The 19,332-nt window shown below is 44.2% G+C and overlaps 1 protein-coding gene across 2 annotated transcripts in view; it reads left to right on the forward strand.

The window, feature by feature from the left end:
- The window catches only part of NPLOC4 (NPL4 homolog, ubiquitin recognition factor), a 95,959-nt gene extending 76,990 nt beyond the window's left edge, over nucleotides 1–18,969 (forward strand). Inside the window, exons 12-17 of one of the 2 annotated variants that reach the window (XM_068109600.2) lie at nucleotides 3,879–4,039; nucleotides 11,880–11,951; nucleotides 13,015–13,116; nucleotides 17,017–17,133; nucleotides 18,093–18,195; nucleotides 18,407–18,969. In XM_068109600.2, the coding sequence (XP_067965701.1) occupies nucleotides 3,879–4,039; nucleotides 11,880–11,951; nucleotides 13,015–13,116; nucleotides 17,017–17,133; nucleotides 18,093–18,195; nucleotides 18,407–18,561 (710 nt within the window). In that variant the 3' untranslated portion in view covers nucleotides 18,562–18,969. The remainder of the gene's footprint in view (nucleotides 1–3,878; nucleotides 4,040–11,879; nucleotides 11,952–13,014; nucleotides 13,117–17,016; nucleotides 17,134–18,092; nucleotides 18,196–18,406) is intronic. The other variant, XM_068109601.2, reaches the window with a different exon arrangement.
- Nucleotides 18,970–19,332: the final 363 nt, after the last annotated feature.

Genomic DNA, 19,332 nt, shown 5'->3' on the forward strand with positions numbered 1-19,332 from the left:
ATATATGTATATATATATATATATATATACATATATATATTATGTATTGTTGTGGATCTCCCGAAGCCCGTCGACATTACAAAAGAGGGGGTTAAACCACTTTTTTCCCGAGGGTCTTCGTGTCCACGAGGCCGAGTCGCCACTTCCGCAGCGAGCGTGGAAAAGGGTATCGGGTCGATGCCGCACGTACCTTTGACCCACGAAAACGGGGACCGGACCTCACACAAGCCACGCTAATCGAGTACGCCCGAGCGGTGTGCATATCACGTGACTCGTGCCGTAACTTTTATTGAACCCGATTGAGCGGTTCTATTTGTTCGATGCTCGACCAATAGATGGAGAGGACGGGAACGATCAAATAAGAGGAAGAACACAATTTATTTATTATGTACAATGATCCGAAGAGACACAGAGCAGACACTTAAGCAATGTTAACTAATCCCCAGACAAAGGGCCCAATCACTCACATGGGGAAAAAGAAGGAAGGAAAAGTTCTTGTTCCAAAATGTGTCCTGGCGTCGTCCACTCCGGACAGCTCGCCCGGCGCCGCCCTCTGGTGGTCACGGCACGTGCAGGGAGCGCAGGCAAGGAGGTCGCGCCTCTGTGGCCCGGAATGGGTCGTCTTCACAAGCGTGATTAATACAGGTAGCAGAGCGCATGGCACGGGGAGAGTTCGTGTACAACGAGGCTATTACAAACAGTTCAATTCAGGTACTCCGACTCGTTCAGGGTCTGGGTGACTGACACGTTCTGTGGATTCTGACTTGTCTCTCACAGCTCTCACCTCTGCTACGTTCTGCTTTCTCCTGCGGGGGGCTCGGGGCGGAATCTTATATGGCCCCTCCCCAACCTTACCCGAATGTTCCAAGCCCCGCCTCTCGCTGCCGTTGTGAGCCACTCCCCTCAAGCTCTGATTGGTGGCTCGCTGCTTACCGGCCACTCCCCCTGCAGCTCCTCCCTTCGGCCTTGCCAGACTTGTCTCAGGCCGAGCACATGGTATTCCAGCATAATTGAGGCCTACTCACTGGCCTGCTCAACGCAAAACTAACACAGGAAAGGACTACGCTTACATTTACTATGAAATAACTGAATTACAGCAAGGCTACATGTTGTGGTGCGTCTACCTACGAGGGGGTCATCCTTTATTCACAAAACCATAACAATATATTTATGTTTGTATATATATATATATATACACACAAACACATACAGTCGTGGCCAAAAATATTGGCATCCTTGCACTTTTTTCAAATAAGTCAAAATTGTCTCTAAAAATAACTTGAAATTGACAAAAGTATTTGGTCTCCGCAAATCTTTATTTCAATGTTAATATTATAGAACCTTTGTTTTTGATTCAGACCTTAATATATCCTTTTAAATCAGAAAATTAAAAGAAATGGCATTGACAACATTATTGACACCCTTGACTTAATATTTGGTAGCACACACAGCCTTTGGACAAAAGAACTGCAGTCAAGCGCTTCCTTTAGCCATGAATGAGCTTCTTACACCTCTCTAATGGCAGTTTGTCCCACTCTTCTTGTGCAAACTGCTTCAATTCTCTCATATTTTAAGGGTTCCTTCTCCCAACTGCTGTTTTCAGATGTCCCCACAGGTGTTCAATGATATTTAGATCTGGACTCATTGCTGGCCACTTCAGAACAGTCAAACGTTTTGCGTTGAATCATTCCTGGGTGCTTTTTCAAGTGTGTTTGGGGTCATTGTCCTGCTGCAAGACCCATGACCTTCGTCAGAGACCCAGCTTTCTGACAATGGGTTGAACATTGCGCTCCAAAATGCCTTGGTAATCTCCTGAGTTCATGATGCCATGCACATATTCAGGGCACCCAGTGCCAGAGACAGCACAGCAACCCCAAAACATCACTGAACCTCCTCCATGTTTGACTGTAGGGAAGGTGTTCTTTTCTTTGAAGGCTTAATTTTGTTTTCTGTAAACATAGAGATGATGTGCTTTACCAAAAAGGTATAATTTTGTCTCATCTGTCCACAGAACATTATCCCAGAAGGATTTTGGCTTGTTCAAGTGTGTTTTGGAAAACTCCAGTCAGGCTTTCTTAGCAGTGGGGTCCTCCTGGGTCTTCTACCATATAAACACCTTTCATTGAGTTGGCGACGGATGGTGCTCGTTAAAACCGTCGTACCTTGTGTCTGAAGGTCAGCTTCAATCTGTTTGGCAGTTGATTGAGGTGCTTTCTCCACCATTCAAACAATCCTTCACTGCAATCTTCGATCAAGTTTTCTCTTGCGGCCACGTCCATGGAGATTGGCTGTAGTGCCATGGGCCTTAAACTTCCTGATTAACTTCCATTGTGTAACATAACACAGGAACATCAAGGTCTCTGGAGATGGACTTGTGGCCTTGAGATTGTCCATGCTTGGCTACAATTTTGTGTCTGACCTCCTCAGACAATACTCTGATTTTCTTTCTTTTCTCCATGCTCATTGTGGCACACACAGTGACACAAAACAGCAGAATTACTCCTTTTCTCTATTCAAACAGGTTGAATGAGTGATTTTTATATTGCCGGCACCTGCAGCTCACCACAGATGAGTTCAATTCCAAAGTAAAGGAGAATCACCTGCTTGAAATCTAATTATTTCTAACAACTTCTAAAAGGTGCCAATAATATTGTTTGGGCTATTTTAGGATTTCTGTGTGGAATAAGCTGAGATTTAGTATTTTTTTTTTCAGCTTTTTAATTTTGTTCCACTGCAAACCAAAGAAATACATGTGTGGATACCAAAGTATTTTTAAATTTCAACTATTTTCTGGAAGAAATGGTGCATTATTTGAAAAAAGTGCAAGGGTTCCAATATATTTGGCCACGACTGCACATTCATACATACATACATACATACATACATACATACATACATACATACCTTGAATAAAAAGCTGAGTTTGTGCCTGTGGGTTATTATCTATCATTTGAAATATCTAATATTTGATATCTAACATTTGAAAATTGGAATTTCTAACATTTGAAAATTGGAATTTCTACAACTGTAAACTGTGAAATAAAAATCTCAATGAAAATTTCCGTAAAAAACAAACGCGTCCGTAAAATAAATAAATAGATAAAATCTGAAATTTATATCTCGCAGCAGGTCGGTGATGCTTGCCTTCAATCATAAAGCTTCTATTTATTATGTACGTACAATCGTACATATGAAGAACGGTTTGTTATTGCTTACACGTTGTGTAAGCACACCCCACTGGTGTTTTTTATATATACTAGGGCATGCCCGTACTATATCTATATCTAAAATTATATCCCCCCCCTCTATTTACATGAAATGGTTTGGTCCAAAGCGAACGGCTTGCGAGTACGGTGACAATCCCCCCCCCCCCTCTATTTACATGAAATGGTTTGGTCCATTCGCAAAGCCAAAGCGAACGGCAGTTACGAATCGCAGTTACGATGAATCGCAAAGTAGTTTTAATTAGTTTTAAAACATAGTTTAACGCCAACATAGTTTGCCAACGTGAAATAAATGAATACGCTCTCAAATGTGCCGTCCGAGGCAGAGTCTGTTCGCCACGTTCGGCACACGTGATAGCTCGCTGCTCTCTGATTGGTTGAATCGTTTTTGGACATAGCTCGGTAACTACTTGTCCGATTAATTTCAAACCTTGAAAAGGCACATCCTCGGGTCCCCAGCAATATACCTGGCAAGTTTAAAGTATATCGGACCGGTAGTTGTCGAGAAACAGCGGTCACAGACATACAAACATACAAACATACAAACAAACATACACACAGAGATTAGTGGAATTATAGATAGATATATGTATACAGAATATATATATATAACTATATATTCGTTGATCTGAGATTGTTTCTTTCTACATCCAGGTGGACCAGACAACCAGGTTCACTTTGAGGGTTATCAAGTGTCAAACCAGTGCATGGCATTGGTTCGTGATGACTGTCTCCTCCCAACCCTCGATGCACCTGAACTTGGTTACGTGAAGGAGTCTTCCAGTGAGCAGTACATTCCGGACGTGTTTTACAAAGTAAGCTGTGTTGCACATATTTGAAGCGTTGCACTTCAAACAGTCTAACGTATGCCCTCATGTTATACGATATGTGCCTCCTCTAACCAATGGGTAAGATGTTGCAGATAGGTTTGTGTGTCATTGTGCGCTTCACTCAACATCTCACCTTATAAATGTATAACATCCATTGCTGAACCTGTTCTTGTCCTATTTTCTTTCCAACCAGTCTGTCTGCTCAAACACTCCTTGTTGAAAGCTTGTTTCACTGGTAACATTTGCCGATCTGTTGGTCACCACATCTGGCAGTTCAATAAAAGGTACATTGTTCTAGTGTCAGTCTGCTGTTTCTCTTAGAATAGCCAAACATTGGAGCCGCAGCCATCAGAGGTGCCCGGAACTGCTTCCTCAAATCTGTACCTTTTCTTCGTCAGGTCCTCCTCTGAAGACTCCATCTCTCCTACTTAACATGAGTGAGGAAATGACCAGCAAACACTTTGGCCTTGCAAATTGAAAAGCCAAACCAAAGCAATCGGAACTACGTTTCTGTGCAAGATAACCTGTGTTCCTGTGACATCAAGCTGGCGAAATTTGATTCTGGAACATTCTGTACTTCCTCATCTTTACTCAAGAAGGATAACTTAAAGGCACAACTGTATGCGTGAGATGACGTTGTCGGGTTCTCGAAAAAGTTAACAAGCCCAAAATGTACATACAGTGCCTGATGGAGTCTTCTTTCTTTATGCCGAAAGTCCAACAAGCCTTGTGAGGATGACCAGATGGGAAGTTGCGATGGGTCATTGCGTAACGGCAGCATCTTAAAGTTCTTTCCAGTCCAGGCATGCCACTCAAGCGAAATCCCGAATAGACTCGGGCACGCAAGCCTCTTTACTCGTGAAACCCTGGCCAACTCCACAATGCGAAAATCTAACAGCATTCCGTGAGGGCCTCAGACCAAGCAGGCAAAGTTTTGGAGGCAAACAGGCTTTAGATATTTGGCGTTCTCACGAGCAGAGTCAGCTTTGGTGCCATTTGAAATTAGGAAAGGGATGGAGCAGAAGTATACTCCAGAGACGTACTTAACAATGCACCACCAGGTTTTGGTGGAGGGAGACCAGTTTGAAAGTTCAGTCTTGAAGTTGGCCAGGTGTTGTGTTCTGGCTTTCCAGAGTGTGGACACACTTCTTGCGGGATTTGTGGAATGATCTGAGATTGCCTTCGGTCGGCTTTGCTTTCCAGGAACAACATGCATTTTACAAGGAAATTTACAAGGTGGAATTTACAATTTACAATTTACAAGGAACAACATTACAAGGAAGAGAAAGCAAATTGTTTCAAGGCAGCTGCCTCACCGAAGGATGCAGTGTACCAGTGGTGGGGGGATGGGTATCTTCTTCCTTATTTCATATGATCCTGTAGACAATTATAATTGAACATCTAGTGATGAGAGCCAATCAATTGCAGCATCAGTGGCCCATTCTGTTCTGCAAAGAGCCTGTTGAATCTCCTCTGCACACAGTCCTCTACTACATGTCTGACTGCACAGTCCTCTGCTACTGTCTGATATTGATGGCCACAGGTACATAATGGGCTTTATTTGTTAATACCTGTGCATATGATGAGTGTTCCTTGCATGTAGAGCTTGCAGATTGTTAAGACCGCTCCACTGGTGTCTCTGAGTTAAAGTCTTGGGGCTCCTTTGTGGGATCTTGGATTAGCTGGCCATTTTTAAAATTATGCCTTTTCCCAATGCTGATGCCACAACTCTTTATCTTTAGTATTGGCAACTACATGTCCCTGAACCCAGAAAAGCTTCTGTCTTGGAGGATTCAGTAGCTCTCTCTCTGGATTGGTTGGTCAGCATTGATTGGATTATATCTGAAGGTACACTCGGGACGTTGGTACTCGCCTGCGAATGGTCCGGGGTGCGATGTTGGTCAGCACCGGAAGCCAATAGTAGAGGGGTTGACCTCAGTGTGCCAGGGGCAATTCTCTTTTCAGAGTTTGGGATAGCGTCAAGGTGCTTAGTGTGATTGCTTGCAGCCCAGACAGGTGCACAGTACTCTGCAGTGGGATACATGAGTGAGGGTAGAAGTGCAAAAGCTGTGTGTGCCAGCTCCCCAGCTAGTGCCAGCAAGCTTACAGATGAGGCTCTCCCTTGTCTTGGCATCACAAACCCTTTTCAGATGTTCCATGTACGACAAGCTGTGATGCACAGTGATTCCAAAATATTTGAGGTGTGGTTCATTGTGGACTGACTTGCAACAGAAGGAGACCTCTCGTCTAGCATTAGCCAGGTGATTGTATTGCTTGGATGGAAAGCCTGCTGTTGGTGTGTGCCACCCACCCCTCCTCTCTGTTCCTGGTCCTTTTCTTCTGTTACGTCCTGATCCATTGTATGTTCTCTTTCTCCTCCACGAGCATTGACATTTCTAAAAATCAGACCAACCAATCGGAGCAGTGGAGGAACAGGAGACATTTGCAGGAAAATTGCTCATTACCAAGTCCAGAAAAGGAGGATTTGCCATTTCCAGAAATGTGGGTGGAACGTCTACAGATTTAGTCGGTCCCATGGAGTCACAGAAGTCCTTTGCTGAAATGCTCTGGCTGGGGGGAGAGGTACCCACACCTAGCCAAGTTTTGTGGTGACATTTTAAATCGCCACATATGAGGAAGAGTTGAGCTGAGTGGTTAAATGTTTGTCCACGTTGTCTGAGAGAGAGGATGTACAGTCACGTGAAAAAGTAAGTACCCCCCATGTAAAGTTTTGACTTTTTCAACATATTTCAACATACAGCTATTTGATCTTCATTTCAACAATATTGATAGATAAAGGTGATATAATATAACAAATATCATGAAACATTTACATTTTGTAGTCCATTGTATAATTTAAATAAACAGAAATGCAAATTTCGCATGTGGAAAAAGTAAGTACACCCCTACATTTATCACCACTTCAAATACCTAAAATTAGAATCAGGTGCACCAGCTCAGGTGCAAATGATTAGAACATCATTAGAGAGGATCTTGGAGGAACCTGTCTTATTTAAACCTCAGACATTTAGTTTGGTTTGCTGTTTATTGTTGAAGTGTGCGGCGTCACCATGCCTAGATCAAAAGAGCTCTCTGAGGCCTTCAGAAAGAAGGTTATAGATGCCTTCGAGTCTGGGAAGGGATTTAAAAAGATCTCCAAACAATTTGAAATCAATCATTCGACTGTCCGGAAGATCATCTACAAGTGGAGAAGATTCCAAACAACTGCCAACTTGTTCAGACCACGCCGCCCCAGCAAGTTCAGCCCAAGAGCAGACCGCAAGATGCTGAAAGAAGTCTCCGGGATAAGTCCATCACGGGACCTACAGGTAGCTCTTGCCACTGTTGATGTCAAAGTGCACGAGTCTGCCATTAGAAAGAGGCTGCACAAATTTGATCTACTACTGTGTTCAAAAAGTATCCGACCTTTATTTTTCGTGCATAAAATAAAAGAAGCTAGGGAGGCGTTGATTGGTGCACGTATGTAGGCGATCCTAATGCACACGCGTGAATTTTTTCCCACCTGCAGAAGCTGTCATTCGACGGCAGACCGCCGATGAGTGAGGACATGTAAGTGAGCGCCGTCGGATTTTCGTTTTTGACACAATGACGGAAAAACTTGAACAACGCTACTGCATCAAATTTTGTGTAAAGCTTGGCGATTCCCAAGTGGAAACGAGCCGCAAGATTCAACACCGTTCATTCCATTATGAAGGAGGATTTGGGCTTCAGGAGAATCTCAGCGAAGTTCGTACCAAAGCTGCTAACGATTGAGCAGAAGCAACTCCGTTTGGAGATCGCACAGGACATGCTGGAGACTGTGAACATCGATCCCAGCTTCCTCAACACAGTGATCACTGGCGATGAGTCCTGGGTTTATGGGTACGACCAAGAAACCAAGTTGCAGTCATCACAATGGAAGCATCCAACATCCCCAAGGCCAAAAAACACAAAATTTGATGCAGTAGCGTTGTTCAAGTTTTTCCGTCATTTTGTCAAAAACGAAAATTCGACGGCGGTCACTTACATGTCCTCACTCATCGGCGGTCTGCCGTCGAATGACAGCTTCTGCAGGTGGGAAAAAATTCACGCGTGTGCATTAGGATCGCCTACATACGTGCACCAATCAACGCCTCCCTAGCTTCTTCTTTTTTACGCACGAAAAATAAAGGTCGGATACTTTTTGAACACACTACATACATGGGAGGTGTGCCAGGAGGAAACCTTTGCTGTCCAGAAAGAACATCAGGGCAAGACTAAAGTTTGCCAATGAACACCGAAGCAAAGACCAGCACTTCTAGAACAATGTGCTCTGGACAGATGAGTCAAAGGTAGAGGTATTTGGCCACAGTACCAGAAGACATGTTTTTTTTGTCTGCACTCTATATAGTTTGTTTGGCGAAATGGCGAATGTTTGGCGAAAACCAAAGACAGCATTTGACCACAGAACGTGATACCAACTGTAAAGCATGGTGGTGGAAATATTATGGTTTGGGGCAGCTTTGCTGCATCAGGGCCTGGGCAGCTCACCATCGTAGAATCCACTATGAATTCTGCATTGTACCAGAGGGTGCTTGAGGATAATGTGAGGCCATCTGTCGGAAAGTTGAAGCTCAACCGAAGGTGGACCTTGCAACACGACAATGACCCTAAACATACCAGTAAATCCACCAAGGAATGGCTGAAAAGAAAGAAATGGAGGGTTCTGGAATGGCCAAGTCAAAGCCCGGATCTAAATCCCATCGAGATGTTGTGGGGGGATTTGAAACGAGTGGTGCATGCAAGAAACCTCTCAAACATCGCACAGCTGAAAGAATTCTGCATGGAGGAGTGGGCAAAAATTTCTCCCAGTCGATGTCAGAGACTGGTAGACAGTTATAAGAAACGCCTACTTGAGGTTGTTTCTGCCAAAGGGAGCAATACCACCTATTAGAGCCAAGGGTGTACTTACTTTTTCCACATGCGAAATTTGCATTTATGTTTATTTAAATTATACAATGGACTACAAAATGTAAATGTTTCATGATATTTGTTATATTATATAACCTTTATCAATATTGTTGAAATGAAGATCAAATAGCTGTATGTTGAAATATGTTGAAAAAGTCAAAACTTTACATGGGGTGTACTTACTTTTTCACGTGACTGTAGATGAAGTTGTCACTGCTAAGAGAACTTTACAGCACACAGACAAACAAGCGGTGGCAGCAGAGAGGAAGTCACAGCCAAAGGTGCTCTTGGGGTTTGGAGGCATAAGCATAGTACACGGAGAGTTATAAATTGAATAATTAATGTAAGCTTTGCCACCGGGATGCAGTTCAGGTTTGTTGAACCAGAGGAGACAATAGCCAGGAAGAGACTGTCTGGACTCCGGGTCTCAGATGTTAATACAAAACAACATGGTGGTCATCTCCATCAGCTGTTTCACCCTGCGTAACTGCCCAGTTCTTCGGAATATCATTGTGATCGTAAAAATGTGAAGCACGTTCATGTTTCCTTTGTTGTCATTTAGCTTTTTTGGATGCGGAGAAGTCGGCAATTTTGTACTCTGCAGGCCGAACTATCCAGCTCTGGCTCATAATTGTGACACCAGGTTTCATAGCTCTCAAAGTTTTGTTGCGTTCAAAAGAGTGCTGCCTTGACGAGAAAAGTGAAGATGCACTGTTGACTTCTTCATTCTGTCACAAGTCCTTAAATGGTGATACGCCGATGTTGAGTGAAAGATTTTTAATGACGGTGATATTGTCTTTACACCAACTGACAGAATGACTGCTCAAACTCGGCCTGTCGTGTACACGTTTTTCCTCCTCGATAAGAGGATACTGAGGTGACGGAAATTTTAGTCTGACCCTTTGATGTAAGATTGAGGTTAGTGATAAAACACTAAGGCAAAGTTGAGGCTAAAGCAAAGTTGAAAGGTGCAAAGATGGCAAAAAGTTTCACCAGGAATGACCCAACATTGAGGTTAAATTTATTTTTAAATTTTAAGCCCTGTGACCCTAAGTCTCCACCCTCTGGGGAATGAAGCGGGGGTCAAATCCCAAAAAATCTTTACATATTGTTACGTTTGTGGGGGGCAGCCCACATATCTATTATAATCGTATTATAATCGTTACTTATCTAAAAAGATTCCATAGGAAAGGTAGGATTGTATAATTGTAGCATGGACCATGGACACATAGGGGAAATCTCGATGTACTTAAGTAGGAAAACTGTAGTTTTAGATTGTTTATATGTCTACACATGAAGGGTGAAGCAGTGCTAATTAGTGTCAGGATTAAGACTAATTTTCTCCAGTACATGATTGTCCCTCTGTAACTTTCCCTTTACGTTTTGCTGACAAGAGACTGGCCATGAAAACCTCCTTTCAACAACATTTACAACCGCCGACATGAGCCAAGGAGAGCTGATCGGACTAAGGCCCGCCTCTAAAGGACCATAGGAAACAGGCCACACCCCTGAAGGACATGATTAGCCCAGAGGTTGTGGGTGGGGCGAACTGGGAGGCGAACGACTCGATTGGCTCACACGAGTGAAGAAGAGGAGCGCGTCTCTCTCGCTCTCTGCTGGTTTTTGCATGAAGGAGGGAAGGGCGCCATATTTTTGCATTGGTGTGCTGGTGATTTTTGGTGCGTTTTGGAAGGAGCGTGGAGCTTTTGCTGCGCCGGAAGCATCTCATCAGAGGCGGGCAACGTTTGGGCTCACCAAGGAGATGGGGTTCGCGTTGCACTTGACGGTGGAGGCGAAAGATGGCCGTCTTGACTGCTTGCCTCACAACTGGGCGTTTTCGACGCACGGTGCTGGCGCCATCTTGGGGCACTCTGGCATGGGAGGCATCGGACTGGACCTTCGCCATCACCTTTGCAAAATAACTCGTTGGGGCGAGCTAAGTGCGCGAAAAGGCCATTTTATTTCATTTTATTTTCCCCCGTGTGTCCGTTTCTGTGTCCGAGTGGAGGATCCTCAAAATCTGAGTTTCAATTAGTTTTTACCACAACTTTATTTCGTCTTTGATTTATTCTCATTCAATTCATTATTGTTGCAATTTATTTGTCATGTTGCTTATTCGTTGTGGTTTCGGTATGAACCCATGTGCTCCGTTCAGATAAACGCTTCGCATTCCTTCATCCCGCGCACGACAAAAATACCGCCATTTTTGGGCTTTCGCCTAGGGAGTAAGAACTGTCTCGGCTATTCGTCCAAGGCTGATTTTAATTGCTACGGACAGGACAATATTCTATGCGCCCACCAATGTTGATTGCATATATACAAGTTTCTTTAAAAATGTGCTCCCGTAATTGCATTTTTCGGTATTTGACCCAACCCCATGTCTGCTCTTGCACCTTCTTGCCATGTGGTGATCATACCTATTATCAGAATTTCTGCCCAACCATTTCGAAAATATTGTGATGGACAGACAGACAGATGGAGCCAATTACAATATCCCCACACTTTTTTTTAAAAAGCGTTTTTTTGTTTTTTTTTAATGGTTTTTTTATTTTAATACAGGCTTGTAACGTTGAAACCATTTTTAAAAAATGGAGTTGTGACAATTTTCCAGGAGCATAATGACTTGGCTGTCTAAGATGGCCACAGTGAAGTGAAACGGCAGAATGAGGGGCGTTAACGATGAAATACAAATCGGAAACCTCAAGGTTGTGGCCATGAGCTGTTCTGATTACCTGCTCAGGTGCTTTATGTTTCTATGTGGAGCGGGCGACCTTTAAATCGGTATATATCAGAATATGTGGTGTATACGTAGCATGTACATAAAACCTTTCGGCTAGTTTGACGGAATCGTTAACCAAATGGTTTCTTCCTACAGGTGAAAGACAAATTTGGAAATGAAATAACTCAGCTCGCACGACCTCTCCCACTGGAATACCTTATTATTGATGTGAGTATTTTGTAATGTTCTCTTACATTTATGTACAAAAAAAAAACAAACAAAAAATTATGTACAAGTATGTACAAGTACAAGTATGTACATTTATGTACAAGTCTTTAAACACCCTGTTATCCTTGTGCTAATCTGCCACAGAATTATTAACTTTTTCCCCACCTCACTCTGATCTTCTCTGGCAAGTCGAAATATAAATAATCATTATTCTCTAATACAGGGCTTTCATAATTATGTATGAATGCTAAACGAGGCCTTTTGCACATACGTTTTGTTTTTACAGCGATTCAGTTCTGATCGCCGGGCACATTTAACCTGCCGTTGCAAGCGAGAAATATGATTCAAATCCTCTTTTAAACAGTTTTTCGATGAAAGTGGCAATTTCAATTTGTTAATTGTTATCTCTCTCTCTCTCTCTCTCTCTCTCTCTCTCTCTCTCTCACACACACACACACACACACACACACACACACACACACACACACACACACACACACACACACACACACACACACACACACACACACACACACACACAACATTTAATTAATAGTAAATTTCATCAGCCTTCCCTGTTCGCACAAGGTAATCCCAGAAGGTTCAAAGTCCTCTCACTGACTGGGACGATCGGTGAACTCGGATAGAATGCGCCGTCTGCGGACTGTCCACAGGTCTACACCGTCAGGAGTTATTGCAGCACGGGCTGCAAGATATTAACTTTTTGGGCAAGTTAATCAGAAAGTTCTCCAAGCGTTTCGTTGTGCAGCGGCATGCTCCTTTCCCTCGGGCACTTTTCCAAGTGTTTTTGGTTAGAATATTTGTAAGCACAATTCTTATCTGGCACGCATAATACATGTTCCCTGCCCTGATGACCGTTGTTGCCAGGGAATTTTGGGAATGTGCGCCGAGCATTCTGGGGTGGATTACGTCATTTTGAAAGCACCTTATTGATTATTGTTGTTTTCTGAGAGATTTCTGAGTTCTGTGCCAAGTTTACCTTTTTCTCACCGAGCTAGGATGATGTACCGGGGAATGACTCCATAGGTTTGTTTTTCTCTAGGTGCCGACGGCATTTCCCCGTGAGCCAATGTTCACGTTCAGTGTGCTGAAAGACCCGTTTCCAATTGAACATCGAGAGTTCGTCATTACAGCCGAAACACAGGTGAGCATTTGTTGCACTATCAATGCTAAAAGCCTTCCATGTTGAGGACTCACTAATACCTTGTTTCGAGGTACCTACTCAACTCCTGCTGAAAACTGTGCTGCCTGTGATTGATGCTGCATTTTCATGTAATTTGGCCATCTCCATATCTTTTGTATACAGAAAGTGGTGGGGTGGATGGGTTGAGGATCGTGGAAGAGATAGAGCAGACAGTAAGGGAACATAAAGGAAAGGGGTAAACCCTAACAGCAGAGTGGAGGTGAGAGTGGGAGTGAGATCAAGGGGAAGAAGAGTAGGACACTTGGAAGTGAACAAGCTGCACACAAGCTGAATGAAACGCAGCAAGAAGAGGAAGGGGAAGGGGAAGGGGAAAGTGGGGATGAAACAGAAAAGGGACAAATCAACCGACATCTAACAAACAAAAATAGATCAGGGGGGATTTACAGTAACCTGGAAACAGGTAGTGCTTGGTAAAGAGGTCATTTGGGGTTGGGGGGGGCGCTGAACACTGGTGGAGGAGCCTCGAGCAGGTGTCGGGAACCCGTGCGTGAAGATGACGTCGGGAACCCGTGCGTGAAGATGACGTCGGGGAGTTTGTCACCATTGTCCCACACACTACTGTTACGGATTCGGCACTTCCGTGGTTGTGGTTTTCATCCACTTAAGACATTCCTGGTTCTCGGTATTATGGTTATTGTTGTTTAAGGGAAATGGTTATTGTGGTTAAAAGGTTAAAAGCGCTCATGGTGAAAAAAGAGACAAGAAGCCGGATCGTGGACCGGAAGACGACGATAGACAAGAGGAAGAAGGCGTGAGAAAAAAGTCGGCGAAGACGCGTGATGTTGAGGCTCCGAAGCGAGCGTGGTCTACCGAAAGTCACGAGGGACTTTTGAGTTCCTTGAAAGGACATCCGGCGATAGGAACTATCGCTGGAATTGAGAAATCTGCGTAGTCAGGTTTGGGCGCTGAAATTTCGACGAATCCTCGCCTAGTCGCATCGACTCAAGTAAGGGCCGTCGGCCATCTTGAATCTCGCGCTTCGGACACCTACAAAGGTTTTGCTTTGCGTCAACTTTACCCCAACATCCTACCGTCTGTCGGGGATGTGTGGGTGCGACCGCTTCGTCTCCAATTACGTTGCGGTTTGCTGAGTGAGCGGTGAAGGTGCTCCTCTGGAGGACACCTTTGTACAGTTTCGGCGGGGCGATCGCCATTGCCAACGGTACGCGATTCGGGTCTCGACTGGAGAGCGAGTTTCGGGCTTCGACTGGGTATCGTTCTCGCGACCGCTGGAGCGAATCACCTTCGCCTTGGAAAAGGTTATAGAGACATTGAGGAGTGTCCTTTTCACTCGCTGGGAGCAGTGAGTTATTTGACTTTAGTGATGGTACCATCCTAAGCGATAAGGTATATGGAGTGCACTCTTAATTGCCAGTTGTTGTACTGTTATTCTTGTGTATGATTTTTCATACAATATCTGTTCATGTATAATCATTGGTGTGGTTTCACTATTGATTTCTAACAAAGAATAACATTTTTCTGCCGGGGCTCCTCTCGGGGTTTGGAGGTGTACCGAAATCAGGAGATCGGTGAGGAACCCGTAACACTACTAAGAGCGTTGCATTTCAGGATTCCAAGGGCAGAGATACAAACATCAGGATTGGGGATGGAGAGAAGAGGAGAAAGAAGGGGAGAGCAGATAAGGGAAAAGTGTTTGCAAACATGTATGTGGGAAGATTGAACTTTTATAAATTGCCAATGAAATTGATGGGGAGAGAGGGGGAGGAAGAAGAAGAGTGGAGATGAGAAAGGAAAATCCAGGACTGAATTAATTATGGAGTTGAGAATGAATGACATATAATTATTATAATTTGAGGTTGTTATGAGAAAGAAGAAAGGAAAACAAAACCGGAAGTCTAACAGCGGCTTAGCCGGGCTTGTTTGATACTTTAGTTGAAGAGGATAGTATAACATGGGTGGAGATACCAGATTGCAAATAATGTAAGTATTAAATTATTTTGACTTCAGGCATGTACAGCCGGTTCGTGAATGACTTTGGTAAAAAAAGAAAAAGGCGAATGGTAAACGATGAACCAATAAATTCCACATTCCTGTGCCACCTCCAGTCGAACGTCAGACATGGACAGCAGGTTCTCTACATTTTCATTCCAAACAGCATCATTCATCATTCCAATCACAAATTAATACTGTAATATTAATATATCAAAATATAATGTTAAATCACGGTTGTATTGAGATATTATCAAATCAGCGAACCGTCATCTGTTCACTTCCGGATTCGGGAGAAAGGTCCGTGTCGATCACGTTTCAAAATCATAATTGTATTGAGGAATTTCTGAAACCCTTATGATAGCATCTTATGATACCTGCTGGGACCCCAAAACGTTCAACACAAGGTTATTATATTTCCTTTTAGTTAAATATGCAACTGCAATGGTTACTAAACGCTGTCCCCCTGTCATGTGACCAGATCCTCAGTTCTGATTGGTGTTCTTTTGTGGGGGCATAAAGACAGACAAACGCTCTTCTAATGTCCGTAAAAATGGAAAGGTTTTGAAGAAGGGTAAAAAGGGGCTCATTTAGCAAGACCCGGGTAAAGAGACATGACCTATTGAACACATTGTCAACAGAAAGCGAGACAGACAAGCAAAATATAAGGTAAAGCAAGTTTATGTCGTTTTCATTTTTTTATTCAATAAAGGGTACCCAGTATGCCTAAGGAATTTAAATTGATGGTGCAGAGGGGATGACAGACGGTGACTTGGTATGGGAAACAGCTGGAAAAAACGGGAAAACACAAAACTATCCGAGCCTGAGACACAGGATCGAAATAAATGGAATGAGCATGAAAAACTACACGGTGGTTAGCACTCGGTACAAAGAACAGAGAACACAAAATTGATGACAATACAGACAAATCCACAATGATTACTTAGCTTTCTGGAAAGAGATCACTCAGAGGAGCAAGAGAAGCGCCAAAGAGCAGGAAACTGGAACTTGGGTTGTCAAAGGGAGCGAGTATGCATTTTCTCCTGACCCTTTCCCAAAGTGTGTGGATGAGCAATGTGATGAGGACTGGCCAATCAGGTGACTAGTGGGCTGATACATTTTGAGTCAAACCAAAAGAGAAGATGCCATTGTTTGGCCTACATGATCCTATTTTTCTTTAACACTTATTAATAAATAGCACCGCAAAGCGGGCGTAACCCCTAAGTCCATGCATGGTGGAAACCAATTTCAAGATGGCTGCCGTGGCGGCCATATTGAAAATCTCAGCGCGCCCATTTTCGAAAGGAACCTTCCTCTACTCAACCCCAACACACACTGCAAAAAGGGATTTCATCGGACAAGCCGTTCTGCTCGAAATTGACGGAAACCAAAAGTTGACGGACGCCCATGATGACAATACCCCTTAGCCCAATTTGGGCTGAGGGGTGAAAAGCACTGAGTGGGCAAAAGAGAAGAGAGCTGTTAGAAAGCTTAAGATGCGACGCGAGTTTATCGCTTGGAGACGATGCCCATTCGAGGTCTGAGATCGCACAAAAGCGAAGCTTTTCTCTCAGGACGAGCAGGATGCCTCAGATCAGACTCCACTAGCAAGCCGCGGGCTGGTTTCCCATCCTGCCTTTTTTCACTCGAAGCTCACTGAGAAAGTCTTGCTCACATTCGTCACAAATGCCGCTTAATAGAAACGTGAGCATTTCACTTGGCTCGGATACACGATAAGATGTGGGTTGCGGGAGTACCCGGATCGGGGCAGCACAGGTTTTAATCCGGGCTGCATGTTGCTTTGAAATAAGGTAGAAGTTATCTCGTGTTTGCTCATGTAATACCAATATTTTGTTGGTGAACTGCTTCCACTGTCGGTTTATTTTGCAGGATTTCAACAGCTTGGCTAAATATTTCAGAGACCACAAGACGTCGCCGTTTTTGGAGATGGTGTCCGATTTCCATCTTCTGCTTTTCCTTGCCACGAATGATGTCATGCCACTCAGGGTGAGAATTTTTGTCGCTTTTGCGAAGGACGTGGGCTTTGCTTGTATTTTCTTGTGCGTGCATGGCCGGTGGGGGTTAGGGCGAGAGGAAGAGGAGCGAAGCGGGCCCACTGAGGCCGCGTGTACAACGCAAACTGCATGCACCGTGACATTTGACGTTTGTAAAGCAATAAGCGACAACAGGCAGAGACTCTGTAATCCGACTGGAAACACTTAGATTTGCAGAAGCGAAGCAAATCGGTGTGGGGTTTATGGTGGAGTCGTAAGGGTGTAATGCGCACCTGTGGTAATGGTATTTCGATAGCAAACAGATCGAACAGCGAGGACAAACGGACGAAAGGCGTCGGCGTAGCGTCGAAAGACGAGGGCCTCATCATGCCAGCAAAGCCAAGTTTTATATAATTGAAAGGTTTTCCGTGGTGTAGCAGCGTACCATGGTAACGCAGCCCAAGTAGAGAGTAGACTCCAAGGCCTTAATGTGGACAAGCAAAAAAAAAATTCCTGAAACCTCTGCTGGCACATCTGAAAAATGTGGAATTGGCCTCTTCTCATGTTAGTGTGTTTATCGTTCCAGTGTAAATCCATGCCTCATGTTGCCGGGATCCCGGATTCCATTTACTGTGTTAATTTATCAATCGTCTCCTGATCTCCTTGCACTTGGTGTAACGCACACCGATGTCGCCTCGTGATTGCCAACCAACCTGTTTGACGAGCTTCAGGTCATTGTGGAAAGTAAAAACGGAAACCATTTCTAGTCCAGCATGATGGTGCCGATGAAGCCAACCTTTGTCTCCAGGTGACCTTGGCGTCATATTATTTTGGCGGTTAGCATTTGAACTCGTGCCGTTCGGTGTCTGTAGCTGACGTCAGCAATAGCCAAATTAGAGTAATTATTTGTGTGTGCCATCTGGGTAAGAGCATCTTCACAACTCCAATCTGACTCGTGTTTCCTTTCGCCAGGAACACATGGATTTTCTTTTGGACGCTGTGAGGAACAAAGATGAGGCTCTGGCTCGTCATTTCACCAAGTCTGAGCACTGGGGAACGCTCGATGAGCTCTGCAGTACGTAACGCCATTTACATGGCATTTCCACCCGAGATTGCCTTGTATGATGAGATTATTTGCAATTCGTTCATTCTTTCGTGTGAGAATGTGAGTGCGTGAGTGTGAACGCACGAGTTGGATCGTTGAGTGGTGTGTGTGAAAGCATTAGACGTATCGGTGAGTGCGAGCAGAACAAGAGGATTTATCCCGCATTGTCCTGTCATTGCAGAGAACGTGCTGTTGCAGAATCCCAGAGAATCCTCAGCAGGACAACCTTTGTCTTCCTCCAGCGTAGGCTCGTCTGTGTGGTCGTGCCAGCACTGCACTTTCATGAACCAGTCTGGCACGATGCAGTGCGAGGTCTGCAGCCTTCCTCGCTCCTGATTCGGTGCCCCATCGACAAACCCGTTCGCTCGTGCTCCCTCTGTGCAGTTTGATTGTCCATTTTTGCACAATTGTATATTGCCAGCCACACAGATGAAACGCTTTTAACAGTGGCATTTCTTCTCTGTTAACCTTATCTTGATAAATTCCAAAATAAAACGTGTTCACGTTGGCTTAAGTATGTTTCTGATCAATTATATGTTTTGGGGAGAGTTTACTTGGCGAAACTGACACGAATTTGTTGCCAGTTCCAGGTGAAAGCCATACAAGAATGCAGGTAAACGTTTTGGAATGTTTGTGGTTTTAGAACTCTATTTTGTCCATCGTTCCCAAACCTCCCTCCTCCAACCCTTACATCTCCAATTCACACCCAACAATCCCAAACCTCCCTCCCCCAACCCCATACATCCCCAATTCACACCCAACAATCCCAAACCTCCCTCCTCCAACACTTAGATCTCCAATTCATACCCAACAATCCCAAACCTCCCTCCTCCAACCCTTACATCTCCAATTCACACCCAACAATCCCAAACCTCCCTCCCCCAACCCCTACATTTCCAATTCACACCCAACAATCCCAAACCTCCCTCCCCCAACCCCTACATTTCCAATTCACACCCAACAATCCCAAACCTCCCTCCTCCAACACTTAGATCTCCAATTCACACCCAACAATCCCAAACCTCCCTCTTCCAACCCTTACATCTCCAATTCACACCCAACAATCCCAAACCTCCCTCCCCCAACCCCTACATTTCCAATTCACAC

Source organism: Myxine glutinosa, chromosome 3 (genome assembly GCF_964187855.1).
Source record: "Myxine glutinosa chromosome 3, kmMyxGlut1.1, whole genome shotgun sequence".
Lineage (NCBI taxonomy): Eukaryota > Metazoa > Chordata > Myxini > Myxiniformes > Myxinidae > Myxine > Myxine glutinosa.